The 14,862-nt window shown below is 40.3% G+C and overlaps 1 protein-coding gene across 2 annotated transcripts in view; it reads right to left on the bottom strand.

Annotated features, from left to right (window-relative positions):
- The window catches only part of Eprs1 (glutamyl-prolyl-tRNA synthetase 1), a 59,008-nt gene that overhangs the window by 31,598 nt on the left and 12,548 nt on the right, over positions 1-14,862 (bottom strand). The window contains exons 7-13 of one of the 2 annotated variants that reach the window (XM_051186517.1): positions 12,479-12,605; positions 11,657-11,849; positions 9,338-9,509; positions 6,077-6,310; positions 4,543-4,627; positions 3,767-3,826; positions 3,462-3,482 (exon numbers count right to left, since the gene is read on the bottom strand). In XM_051186517.1, the coding sequence (XP_051042474.1) occupies positions 3,462-3,482; positions 3,767-3,826; positions 4,543-4,627; positions 6,077-6,310; positions 9,338-9,509; positions 11,657-11,849; positions 12,479-12,605 (892 nt within the window). The remainder of the gene's footprint in view (positions 1-3,461; positions 3,483-3,766; positions 3,827-4,542; positions 4,628-6,076; positions 6,311-9,337; positions 9,510-11,656; positions 11,850-12,478; positions 12,606-14,862) is intronic. The other variant, XM_051186518.1, reaches the window with a different exon arrangement.

Genomic DNA, 14,862 nt, shown 5'->3' with positions numbered 1-14,862 from the left:
ACATCCTCACCTGCAAAACTGTCAAAAATGGGCGTGGTATATGCCTTTAATTCCAGCGTTCAGGAGGCAGAGGAAGAGGCAGGAGGATCTCTAGGAGTGCAAGGCCAGCCTGGTCAACACAATGAGTTCCAGGACAGCCAGGACTATGTATTAGGTAGATGGTCTCAAAAAAAAGAGAAAGGGGGTGGGGGTGGGGGGGTGGCAGGATCCACAGCTGGTCACCTAGGGAGCTATCTGCATACTCTTAGGCTGTACTAGAGAAGTAAGTTTCAAATGGTCTAGGCAAAGTCTTGACACTTGTTTTTAAAACTCATTCTACAAAATTTTATCAAACAAGTGTAGAAAACCATGAAAGAATTGGAGTTCATAGCCAGAAATGGTAGAACTGTTAATTTTAACTACTTTATACTTGAGAAGCTGAGGCAAGAGTATTGCTTCAACCCATGAGCTGAGACTAGCCTGGGCAACCTAGACAGGCTTCATCTTTAAAAAAAGAAAGGGAGGGAGGGAGGGGGGAAGGGAGAGAAAAAGAGAAAGGAAGAGAGAAAGAAACGACATTTAAGTCCTTTTCAGCTCTAAAATTATACAATTCTTAAGACTCTAGACCAGTGGTTTTCAAATGACTCCAAAGAATCTAAAGATTTCCAAAAGAGGCATGAAAGAACCCCAGATTCAGGGTGAATCTGAAATGTCCCCAGATTAAGCTTAAGTACTTGCTCAGTGGCACTGTTATGATGGCTGCAAAACAGTTAAACAAGACAAGCCATCAGCCATCAGAAAAGGTTATAGCCACAACCTCCCAAAGGAGTATCACCACCTAGGAACTGGGTGTTCACACATGTTTCCAACACACAACACAACAAGAACAGAGGAAGGAAAGGAGTAGCAATGACAGTGTAAAACCCTTCCCAGACCTTCCATATTAGTTCTAGAGCCCTGACAGGCAGGAACTTCACAGGCAAGGGGTGACAAAAAGGAACTTCTCTAGGAAAACTACTGCCTAAAAGAGAATTTTGAAGCTTAAGAGCACAAGCTACTCTAACAGAAGACCTGGGTTCTATCTCCAGCACCTCAGAGCAGCTCACAACCAGATATAAATAAATTCAGTCTCAGAGTTCTAGTGCCTATGTGGGCCCTAGGCACACACATAGTGCACAGATATATATGTGGACCAAATATTTGTACTCTATAAAATAAAAATGTAAAAATAAAAATTTTTCCATAATTTTTTAAAGTTACTACATGGAGTTCTTCTCACCAGCCCAGCCAGCTCATCCTACAAGAATTAAGCTCCTGCTTTTAGCACTCCTGTGTACTCCTATATTAAACATGAGCAGATAACCCAGGGATGACATGACACTACTACTAATGCTAAAACCATGAGACATGCATAGAAAGCTATTTTGAAGGTCTTTGAAATACTACAGGAAAAATGAGATATTCAACAGGTAGAGTCATAAATCAAGAGAATAAAACTGGAGGCACAATGTTTACACATGTCCAGAGAGAAGACAGGCCGGGTAAAAGCTCAGTGATACAACATGTGCATTGCACACACACACATGGGAGATTGGGGAGTGAGGATGAGAGAGAAGCAAAAAAGGAAAAGAATTTACATATGTTTGCAATTGCAACACCTGAGAGGCAGAGACAGAGTCAGGAGACTCACTTTAAGTTTGAGGCCAGGCAGACTACATATTAGGATTGTCTCAAAAAACAAAGGGGAGTGTGTGTTAAGACACCCCAAAACAGAAGGAATGAGTTGAACAACTCATGTTATTTCAATGGATATGATGAAAACAGACCCATACACTAACATATACTAAAATTTCCAAGTAAAACAACAGGTCGTAGCCAGGCATGGTAGCCCACAGTCTAAGACAGAAGATCCTGAGCTACAGACTAAGACCCTGACTCAGAAATGAAGCCCTCACACATACCAGGTCATAAGCTTGTTACAGAGGTAAGCACCCATAGTCCCAGGTTTTTACTTGGGTGGCTGAAATGGGATGGCTCCTCTGTATCTGCAAGCTCAAGAATGGTCCAGGTAGCACAGTGAGCCTTCCTCTCAGAAACATAACTTTATACCATACAGAGTGCAGAACAAAAAGGAAGTGATAGCTAGCAGGATAGTACATGCATGTCTGTAGTCACAGCTACTAGGAAGACTGAGCTACAAGACCACTTAAGTCCAGGCACTCGAGACCAGCTGGGCACCATAGACACCCAATACAAACAAAACCGTCCAGGAAATAGGTGATCCATCACAGAAACAAAGAGAAGGGAATCAGAGTGATGTAAAGAGATCTGGGTATACAGCCCTGCCCCCAAAGCACGAGAACACCAACGCATACCACCAGGGTAGCGTAAAGTCCTGGCGAAGATGCCTCCAAGAGTAAGTTAAAGAACACATGAAGTACCTGAACATCTGGAAGGAACCTGGTGACCTCACAGACTCCAAGAACCAGGAGTCAGTAAGCATGGGAGGAGTAGAAGGTTAAATAAAACAAGCAACACAAGAAAACCAAACTGCTATGAGCAAAAAAACTTAAAACACACATACACACCCCAACTAGCATCCCATATGCTAGAACAAGGACAACAAACACCACAAGAGTCATCTGAAAACTCAGCAGCTTCTCTGTGGGAAGGAATGTGGAAGAGCCCATGGAATCATGTGACCAGAGAAATGCATTTCATATATGTGAAATAAATATGTACATATAGCTTGATTAAAATTTAGACCTACAAAGCCTGAGTTTAAAAAGGTACACAAATATTAACTTGTTTGTAAATTCTACCTGTTTGTTATTAGTAATTGCAGCAACAGAAAGAACCAATTAATGATTCCTTAATATATTAAAAAAAAAAAAAAAAACTCACTGAAAGTGAAAAACTAAATAAATTCAAGACACATGCGTGACAAGCAACTACTTGAGGCAAGACATCAGCACAACCAAGCAGCAATGTCAAGGAAGAATTTACTGAACACAATCACAGAAACCGCAGTGCAGAACGTGCATTCTAATGATTCGCCTTATTATAGTGTCCAAGCATCCGCTTCCATTTAGGGATTGTCAATGTCAAAATGCATGATTCCTGGTTTGATTTCCCAATTAAGAAAGCTTTGGTTTTTTTTTTTTTTTTTTTTTTTTTCCCAAGCTGAAAGCGCAGCAATTGTAGTTAGCGAACCTTCATTACAACTCAATACAATATGTAATTTTTAAACTCTATGTCCTCTCAGTACACAAGGGAACAGCAGAATGGAGTTAGTGACGTCTCCCTTTGCCACGAAGAACAGAGGACACATTTGGCAAACTAGGGATGATGCACTGTCATCAGGTTTGTTGAGCAAGTCGTTACAGACATGTGATTGTGCTTCAGAGCTGTAGAACTCCCCTGCTTGTAACATGTACTATGCTAAAAGCTATGTTTACGGCAATACAAGTATGAAGTGATACCTTCTTACAGAGAGCTCGCAGCTTGAAAGCAGAAAAATGAAATGCAGAGTGTTTGTAAAAGATTGAAGGAAAAACTATTACCATTTCCCATAAATCCAAGTTTGTTGCTTCAATAATTGTTCCTTGCTGGGTAGTTAATAGGCTTAGTGCCCTTATCCATTTAAAGAAGGAAAACATTCCATTTTCCTGAAAGACTGCACGATGAGAACATTGTTCAGAGGGCCTGGTCTCTGTTATAAGCACTCCAGTGAGTTAGTTCTAATGTCTATTACTCAAGAGTGAGGCAGAGGAAGAGGATTATGTACCTTTTTGTTAAATGCCCAGATTTTGTCCCATTCCATGTTCACAACAGACCTCGAGGAGCCCTAGAAAAGCAATAAAAGTAATTTAAGGATAAGGAATACCAAGTAGAGGGCTGGCAAGATGGCTTAGCGGGTAAAGGTATGTGCCACCAAGCCTAATGACCTAAGCTTTGTCCGACAAGGTATCCTCTGACGTCCATGTCCATGTGTATACACACATACACATGCTCAATATAAACTAAAAAAAAAACAAAACAAATACTCAGGAGAAGATTCTGCTTTAAGTCAAGCATGCTCAGGATAACAAACAAAACAGTAAATACTTGCAAATTTACTTCCACTGAAATTTAGACCTTGGTGTGTAGCTTTAAACACAAGTTTTCTTGTTGGAAGCCATTGTGTGGGCTGACCAGAGTTGACACTTGACCTTCCACTGCATGGAAATAATTTTGTCACAATCTTTTATTATTATAAAACTATGGCATGTGCCTATAAGCCTAGCACTTGGGAGACAGAGGCAAGAAGACCTCTACAGACTCAATGCCAACCTGGTCTACAAAGCAATTCTCAAGCTATCAGGGATACATAGTGACTGGGAGGTGGGGAGTCCTTGATGGCATGGGATTACACCTCATGGTCCCAACACTCAGAAAATAAGGCAGGAAGGTCACCAGGAGTTACAGAAAACAAATATCATGGTGAACCATAACACGAGCAGAGACAACAACAAGAGGAATGCCTGAAATCCCAGAGAAGCTGGGAAAGAAACAGTAACTTACCTGAGCAGCGATGAATTGCTTCAGTCCCTCAACTGTCATCCCTCTTCTCAGAACTCCTCGCACTGTAGGAAACCGAGGGTCATCCCTGGGAAATATGCACATTGTTAAGCGAACTTTTACATCACTTGACTACAGAGAGAAGATTCCTAATGAAGAATAAATTATATTCAGCAAAAAGTGTGGTAGCACAGGCCTGTAACACCAGTACCTGCAAGGCTGAGGCAGGGGTAATAATCACAAGTTTAAGGTCAGCCTGAGACACGTGAGTTCAGGGGTAGCCTTAGCTATAGAAACCCTATTTCAAATCAAGTAACTGATAGTCCCCTGTTGATGTTTGACAGGCTGTGATGGTATACAACTTTAATTGCGGCACCTGGGAAGCGAAACAGGCAATCTCTGTGAGTTCTCACTTAGCCTGGACTATATAGCAAGATCTAAGGCAGCTAGCACTATATTCGCAAATGCAACCAGGCAAGAAGAGGATCATGTCAACTGTTAATGTATATATAAGAATATACATATATAAGAGTTTCTGATATTTGGCAGGGATTTGAAAATTTCAGTACAGCTGCAATTATACACTTTATACACTATACACTACAATATAAACCTGCCTTTTATCAAATTCAGCTCTATGGTAAAACAGAAATTTTCCAGCATATACCTAATATACAATATATCCTCATCTTGGTCATTATTTGTATTTTTTACTTTTTAAAGAGGCTAGCCTTGACTGAACTCAGGATCTTCCTGCCTCAACTTCTTGAGTGACAGAATTAGAGATATTTGCCCTCCCTCCTGGTTCTCTGCCCTCCCCCCCTCGGCCTCTCCTGTCCCCAGAGGCCAGTCTCCCCTCTCTCCCACCTCCCTTTCCCATTCACTTTCCCCCAATAAAAAACTCCTTCACCCAAGCTGTCACATGGCGGCAGCTTTCTCAAATGCTTTTTAAAATTACAATAGTGCTGATAGTATAAGCTAACACAAATTCTTAATTTAGGCAAAGTAGTGTTTCTAGATTTATAACCATGAAAATCCAGATATGTGGGCATCATTAATATTGGAACATGACTATAGGTGATCTCCATTAGTACACTAACCTTTCTTACAAAAATCCCCTCGATTTTTCTAGAGAAATTTTCTGGTTCTTTTGGGAACATGTTCTGCAAACAAGGTGTGTCGTGAACCCTGAGGATGAGATCACTTCACCTCTGCCTCAAGTCAGGGCCACTGGGAGAAAAACCTCATAGTACGCTTAATTACAACCACTCTATATTAATGCTAAGATCCACACCCTAAGGATGTGGCCGAGAGTGCACTTCTCATGTTCGTATGCCATGGCCTGGAGACAACATGTTTACAGCATCTAAACCAAGGGAGAGGGAGACACTAAGGCACTGGCTGAAACAGATGAATTAGGAAGCTTATAAGCCTATAGGCCTATCCACTGAAGCATTTCCTAGCCAAACCTGACACCTACAAATCTCTGCTACAGCAAAGACTTCCTGCTGTCATCTCTAGGTAATATTAGACATACCATCCATCCACCAGTCCTTCATTGACAAACCACGTGAGTTTTCTTTTGGACAGCACTGTGTTGTTGAGATTCAAGCGACTGTATTCCCAGATGTATGGCTTCCTTATGCCTAAAGCTTCAATAATCCAATAAAACTGCTCATCTCTGTCGTGGTACTCTGTTGTCCTCAAGGCATGAGTAACACCTTCAATGCTGTCCACTATAGGGCAGGCAAAGTCATATGTTGGATAAACACTAAGGGAAAAAATAGAGAATTTTATCTTCCCCACCTTAAACAGTAGCAGCCATACTCATTTAAAATTCCTTACATATTAAGGTTTTTGTTGTTGTTGTTGTTGTTTTGCAGGACATGGTGATTCACACCTGTAAAACCAACATTTGGAACGATGGAAGCAGAAAGATCATTACAGACTTCAGGCCAACCTGGGTTGCATAAAACGCACTATTTAACCAGATTCTCTCTCTCTCTCTCTCTCTCTCTCTCACCATAAAAGACAAAAAGCTAACAATGATTTGATATACTTTGAGCATTATGAGGTAGAAAATAAACATTTTTTAACTATTATTTTCACTTTGTGTTTTCAGGATTTTGCCTACATGTTATATCTGTGCACTATGTATATGCCTGATCAGAAGGGAGTGAGTGGTGGACCCCTGGAACTGGAGTGAGCTGTCATGGGCACTGGGAATCCAAGTCCTCTAGAACAATTTTCAGTACTCTTAACCACCAGGTCATCTCTCTAGTCCCACTGGTTTTATTTTTTGAGACACAGTTTTACTATATACCCATGGCTGGCCTAGTTACTCACTCTGTAGTCCAGGCTAGTCTTGAGCTAATGGCAATCCTCTACCTCACAAGCAATGGAATAAGTCAGCAAGTTTTGCAATTTAATACATAGTTCATTTGGTATTAGTTTGGCAAATTCTATAGGATTTCTGTAATAGCAAATATATACTGTTCAGAGCCAGTCTGAACTACAAAATGTGACAAATACTGCTTCAAAGGAAGGAAGAGATGGGGGCAGGCAGACAGACAAAAAAAATTTCATTGAAAATGGAGTTTATTTTTTACCCAGTGCTGGGAACTGAACCCAGGATCTTCTGAATGTGAGGTAATAAGCAATGTACCACTGAGTTTCTGCCCAGCTATATTCCAGCAGGACAGCATTCCCTACATCAACGGGTAAAGCACTTGCCTAGCATATGTAAGGTCCTAGGTTTATGGCAGCAAAAAAAAAAAAAAAAAAGGGGGGGGCACTTTAAAAAGGTGACTTCTGCTTAAAATGGAGTATACAGTGTATATATAGCATCAACTTACACTATCATTATTATTATACATATTATTACATTATTTCTCCTAATTTTTAAGATTCAACTCAAGATGTAATCATACCAGGCAGGATACTGCAAATCTGTAATTCCAATACCTAAGAAGATGAGGCAGGAGGATCATGAGCTCAAGATCAGACTAAGCTATATAATGAGCTCTTGTATCAACTCCCCCCACCACGCCCCAAAACAATCCCAACCAAAAACTATCTGCCAATCTACAGAAGGTACAGTGGTTTCATATGCAGTGGCTTTCTTCAGAGCATAAAAAAACAAAAGCAAGATGGCTCCCAACATTCAAGGCTAACGCAGGAAGATCACTGTGAGTTCAAGGTCAGTTTACAAAGAATTGCAGATATTAAATACCAAGGAAATAAATCCACCAATCAAGAAATAAGCAAATGAACTGAGCAGTTTTATAAAACAACCCAAAAACTATTTTCGAAAGTATTCAATATCCCTACTGAAATTAAGACTACTTTTGGGATACCATGTTATTCCAGTCAGAATAGCTACCAGTGTGAAATCTGACAACAAATGTTGGAAAGAGAGGGCACGGAGAGAAAGGAACCCTTACTCACTGCTGGTGGGAGTGCAAATTTATACAATCACTGTGGAAATCAGTTTGGACTTCTCAAAATATTAAAAACATGACTACCATATGACCCAGCTATTTCATTCCTGGGCATATACTTATTCATACACATATATACATACCACCTAGGCTTATTGCTAATTTACTCACTATATCAAATAATTGGAATTAACCTAATTGTACATCAACTCCATCAACAGATGAATAGATAATACAAATTTAGTGTATCTCTAAAAAATAAAATACTATTCAGCTCTAAAGAAAAAATATAATTTAAAAAAAATGCAGGAAAATGAATTGACTCAGAATGTATAATATTAGGGGAGGGAGAGGGAACTGGAATTGACATGTAAAACAAGACTGTTCCTAATTTAAATAAGAAATATTTAAAAGAATGCATAATATTAAAGAGGGTCACAAAATATCAGAAACAAAAAAAATCTGCATATTCTCCCTCATATGAAGAGCCTAACCAATAATATACATGTAAACAAATGTACACATAGGTCCATGTGGGAAAAGAAGAAAGAGTACCTAGTAGGAGATGAGGGAGGACGGAATGCATGTAAAGGACACGCGTTATACAAGAGGATACAAAGCTAACTGAATTCTGGCCCGATCCTGGATCCTTCATTTTTTGGTGCTGGATAGATAGGTACATGAAAATACATTTAGTGGTGAAAGTGTAAAATTCAATGTGAGGCTTCACAACTTCAGAGTGGCTGTTTTAATTATAGAGGTGCATTAACTTATATAAAATTCGGGTCTGGTGCAAGTTATTCATAGTAAATTTTATTAAAAAGAAAAGAAAGAGAACATATTCTACAGCTTATTTTACAGGACAAGGATAGACTTTTAAAGAGGATCCTGTTTAAAGAAAAAGACCTAAAATTAGGGGTGTTAGTTGCCTGGTGAGCATGAGGCCCTGAGCCTTAGAAACAGGATTTTTAAAACAAAACAAAATGTGATAATTTGTTAACAGCACCAGGGGAAAGAAAATAAAACTTTAAAATACACTTGTTCTTTTCTTGGTTTGTTCCTATTTTGGTAATGCTCAGAAAAAAATTTACAGGAGAGCAACACTGTTATCTGGAGATACACTTACACACTTAGTCAAGACAGACAGGGAAAAATCACAAAGTGTCAAGGACTTTTATAGAGAGAAAAGTCCTTAGATAACTGAGTGAGAAGGCATAACTGAAAGGCTGCACTACTCCAGAAAAGACCATGCAGCTAACTCACCTATGAAGAACATCTGTTCTGCACCCCCTCCCTCCATGTTCACACAGGAGCAAAGCAAAGCAAGGTCACCCAACAGGGCAAAGGGTTGAACTTACTTGTATTTATTCCCAGTTCTGGGGTGGGGCTGGATTTTGCAGCGGTAAAGAGTTGGGTCCCTCATACACCCATTGTTACTACTCATGTCAATTTTTGCTCGTAGGCAACAGGATTGGCCAAACGGGCTTCCTTTTTTCATTTCTTCCCACATTTGTAGATTCTTCTCAACAGCTGTAAAATAACATGTGTATTCTTATCTATCTGGCTGATGTAAGTTTTCTTTTTTGTATTGCAGACACATTCCACCAGTTTAGAAACACTGTAACATTAATGCTGGGTGTAGCAGAGCATGGTGGTGGCAGTTCAAAGCACTCAAGAGGCTGAGGTGGGAGGAAGGAACATGAAGGCCAGGAAGAGCTACTCAGTGAAACTCTATCTCAGAAATAGACAGGTAACAAACTTCAATACCTTTAGGGAATATACTCTATGAATGTGCATAAAAGTTGATACATTTCGCTAATAGGGCAGAAGAGGAAGCCTTCCTTCTCATCTGCTAAGACACATTTCCCATCAAGGTACAACTAACTGGTCAGCCCTTCCCCCACCTCCAAGTAGAATCATTCTTTTCTTTTGCAGTGTCATAGCCAAGGGACAGAGCAGTTCCGCCTGGCCTTTGGGCTCCTTAAAAGTCCCTTAGGCACCCCAGTGTGGCACAGGAAATGCTTGGCCTCAAGAAAATGAAAGATCGCAAAAAACCAGTGGTACATGACATAAAGGGATTTAGCTGCAAAGAAGACTCTATATGTGACATGGCCCCAGCTCTTCCTACCTCAGAAAACCAAAATCTTGCTCCATCAGGGTAAGAAAGAACTGCCAAACAGTGCCTTCCTGTGGAAAGTTCTGAAGCTACAGTGCATGTTTCACTTACTCTCAAAATAAATACATATAATTCTCAAAATCTAGTTAAGTTCCTTTGAAATGCAGTTAAAAAAAAAAGTTTATTGTAACAATTTAAATTTACTATGCTTCCCAAATGAGATGCTTTAGATTTAAATACAGTGTGGTAGATCTGGCAACATATTACACTGAATAAAATTACCTTGATTTGTGCCATGTGGTGGTGGTGCACATCACTGTAATCCCACCACTCAGAGGCAGGCAGACCTCAGAGTTTGAGGTAGCCTGGACTATAGAGCTTTCAGGATGCCAGTGTTATATAGAGAAATCATGGCTTAAAAAACAAACAAAACAAAAGTTTGATTTGTAAGCACAGGGAAAAATCATAAATAAGAAAGGTAAGATAGTCTCTTAAGACTGCATATAGTGATCATATTTCATGTAACTTGTCATCCCAGCACAGGGAAGCCAAGGCAGGACAGCAAGTTCAACATCAGACTAGGCTAAATAGTAGCCTTTCCATTTGGATGTGACTGCTGGAATGTGAAATGTCTCCCATGGGCTCCTTGTGTGAACACCTGATCCCTAGCTGATTGCACAGTTTTGGAAGGTTATGGAAGGTTTGGAAGGCTAGGATTATGCCTTGAGTCTTAACAGTTCAGCATGGATTCTGATCCCACTGGACACTTCCAAAGTCACCAGGGCATATATAAATCATACTATAAGCTCCCAGCAACAATGATAGAGAGCTGCTCTCTCTAGCAGCTGACTGTACCCTCTTTAAGCTTCTTGCCACCTAGCCTCATGGCCCCAAGCTGCTGCTGCCAGACAGGATCACAGAGTGTAAAGGTAACTAAAAGAAACACAGACTTTAATCAGATGATTCTGCACCAACAGAGAGATGATGAACTATGTTGTATTAACCACACACACACCTACATACTGTCGGGCTCACAGCATTACCAAACATTTTTAGGATTGTTAGCCATTTAAATTAAAGTGACTATAAATTTAACAGAAAAGATTAAAAAAAATCCTCCAAATGAAATAAACGCCAAAGACTGCATACGGAAGTGGGGTGTTAGAGTGAGGACCCTGCATACAGTTCTACTGCAAGGAAGGCTGTAAGGAGCCAGGGCAGCAACTGGAGTGAGCTCAGTGGCCTACCATGTGCAGTCCTAGATTAGACCCCCAAGGCCAAAAAAAGAATTAGAAAAAAGAAAAAAGAAAGAAAGGAGGAGTAATCAAACAAGACACAGTGACACATCCTATAATCCTAACACTCAAGAGGCCGAGGCACAAGAATCTCAAGTTTGAACCCAACCTAGGCTTCATGTGGCAGGACTGCCTCAGACAAACTGAAGAACATGAGAATTAGAGAAACAGTTTTAAATGTGCCTTAAGGAACATCTCTCATTTAAAAGAAAAAAAAAAAAGAAATAAAACTTATCAATTAAAATCTGACACAGACTGTGCCTTACAGTTTTGCCTGTGTTTGGACTCTGCCCTCTGCTCACGCTCCGCCTTCATCTGTTCTGCAGGAGTGTCATCCACATAAGCCTTCCCTTCTTGGATTAACTTCTCTGCATATTTCATTATAGTTTCAAAATGATCTGAAGTATAAGTAAACTGATCTGGTTTAATATGCAGCATTGCAACATCTTCCAAGATAACCTGCAGTAAGAAATCAAAGTAACCATCAGTGTATCTGTCGTTTTCTTACACATTTTTAACCCATGACATTTATTTTTGAGCAAGTGTAATAAAACGTCATCAGTCTTAAACAGCCTGAAAACGATTGTGGATGATGCTCGATGTTAGGTCAAAAAAGAAGAAAGCTATTCGGTGCATTGGCTTCCAGATTTCCAGCTGCAAAAGTGGATCTCAAGGTGGAGCTCAGCTTACTCTGAGAGCTGGGACTGCTGTGACACCGCACTGCTGGCCCCTCAGTGAACATACTGCCAGCCCTTCAGAATAAAGACACTGGAAAACCATACCTTACAATACCTGTACAGTTTTAATTTCATAAACTCAAGGCTGTGACAAAAAAGGAAACCTGCTTCCTGTTAAATTGGCATTCAAAGGAAAATACAATATTCAAGTAAACTCTATAATAACCAGAGAAAAGAAAAAAATTAACATATTTTTTGGTATGGGAACTCTGTTATTTTTTGGTAGGTCTCAGGCACAAACCATACACAAGATGAGGAGGGAAAAGGCAGCTATGAAAACAAGTTTCATCGCATACCGTGCATACACTATTTTAATCAGATTTTCCGAGAAAAGGACCATCACTACATTACCTTCTCAAAGTCTTCCTTTTCCTTTTCAGGGTTTGTGTCATCAAATCTCATGATCAGTTTCCCTTTAAAGTTAACCTGGTAGTGCTGGTTCAGGAGAGCAGCTTTCGCATGTCCAATGTGTAAGTAACTACAATAGAAACATTTCACAGAGAGACTCATTAGCACGCTTCAGCCGGCTTCTCACGCTTAGCCTCTATGAGGGTAAGACTAACAAGTCCAAAACTCCCCGGTCATTTTACTTTCCACCAGCAGGCGCTATAACAAAAACTGTGATCCACAGACACAACAGCCTCGAACATGGAAATGTAACTCCTTACAAAAACTCTCAGAAAGCAAGGAAGGTATGCAACCCAAAGAACAATCTTTTCTTTCCTCCAAGAGGAATGGTCATTTACAGGGAAAATTCTGAAACCATTATTGACACAGCCCAGTAGTCCACCTCTCAGATTTGCTATTGCTGGGAACAAACCCCTCACTCTACAAGAGAAACACCCAAGACAATAGCAGTCACTGTGATGGCTAAGTAGGAGAACGTGAAAATGACTGGGACACAGAAAAAGCCATGAGTTTTGACTACTTTCCTTGGTTTCAGTTTTTCAGATGCCAATGGTAATACTTTAACTAAATGATCTCAAAGGTTCAATCTAGCACCAAATTCTACAAACCACAGTCTAGGCAGAGAACTGTTTCCATGGGCAGCTGACAACGAGAAGAAAATCACTGCTGACAGTACTGCACAGCAAGGGCCTCCTCTACCAATGTGGTGGTGAGACATGGACAGACCAAGATAGGAGCATCACATGTCCCAGGGCAGCCTGGGCTACATAACCCTGACCTAAGACCACACATCTGAGATCTTACTGCTAAAGATATTGTCAACTAGGCAGAAAGCAAGGCATGAGGCAAGGTTAAGCATTTGTGGAGCAAGTTTATATAGCTCTCACAGATGTTTGCTAGTTTCTGTGGTAGTTATAGTGAATGTTCTATGATAGTCAGCTAATATAGCAATATGGGAAGAAAAAATGCAAACCCTTATTTATGACACCACACCATTTTTTAAACTAAAAACAAACAAAACCTTTCTGTGGTGCTGGAGATTGAACCCAGTGTTTTGCCTGTATCAAAGAGACACTCTCAATCAACTGTAGCCCCACGAAACTGCTCAATTTAGACATCCACTCCTGCAGTACCCCAGATTGGTGATTCAACTTTTCATACAAATCAAAGAATTGTTTGGGTGTTATCATAGAAAATAAAAATTTATGTTTCAGCAAAAAGCAAAGGGATCCCACAAATGTATAGTTAAGAAAAACTGAATGCAACATACACGCACACACACACACACACACACACTTTCTGTCTTGCTTTTGCAACTTTCTATGAAGCTAAAACTACTATACAAACAAATGTTTAAAATAAAAGGCTATTTTTGTCCAGGGTAGAGATGCCTCAATGGTTAAGAGCACTTGGCTGCTTTTCCAGAGGACCCAGGTTTGTTCCCAGTCCCCACATGGTGGCTTCCAACTGCCTGTAACTCCAGTTCCAGGGGGATCTGACACTTTTTTCTAGCATACACAGATACCCGGGGAAAGAGAGGGAGGGAGGATACTAGGGTTCTAGAAACAGATGGCAGAGATTTAAGTTTGGCACACACTATTAACACATGGTGAATCAGTGTGAACCACATGTGAAAATGATAGTAACAGTGCCTTTGCTTAGAGTTGTGGATTTATAGGCTACTGTTTGTGAAACAGGTGGTAAACATGTGGTAGTGACTGCACGTGACAGGTATCATGTGATGACACACACCTGAAGTGCCAACATTGGGAGGCTGAAACAAGAGGAATGTTATGAGTTCAAGACTTCATCTACACAGTGAGTACCGACTCAACCATGCACGGCACATATAGTAAAACCCTCTCTCAAAACACCAGAAAGTGTGAGAAGTGTAGCCCAGTTAGGAGAGTGCTTGTCTAGCATGCAGGGCTTGTCTAGCCCTGAGCTCAATTCCAGCAGTGCTCAAAATAGTGATACTTGAGCATAAACACATCACTCTAGAAGTAAAGGAAGGAGAACCAGCAATTTGAGGTCACCCTCAGCAACACCATTAAGTTCAAAAGCAGTCTGAGGGTGGCCTGGGATACATGAGGCTTTGTCTCAAAAACAAAATAAAACATCAGACAAACAAACAAGAGGCAAAGAGGTAAGTCAAGCCTTCTGTTTTCCATGCACACAGAAAAGAAATCAAAGTTTTTTTTAACAGCAAGTGGGGATGTGCTCAAAAGCAAGAGTGAAAGCAAGACTGGATGCTGGGTTAGGCTCCAATTCCTCCACTGTATTAGTGGAAATTATAAACACTCAAAGTCACTATTTCAGTAAATGAC

The sequence above is a fragment of the Phodopus roborovskii genome, unplaced genomic scaffold, assembly GCF_943737965.1.
Source record: "Phodopus roborovskii unplaced genomic scaffold, PHOROB, whole genome shotgun sequence".
Lineage (NCBI taxonomy): Eukaryota > Metazoa > Chordata > Mammalia > Rodentia > Cricetidae > Phodopus > Phodopus roborovskii.
Note: the sequence above shows the minus strand (reverse complement) of the source record. Positions and strands in the feature narration are given on the sequence as shown.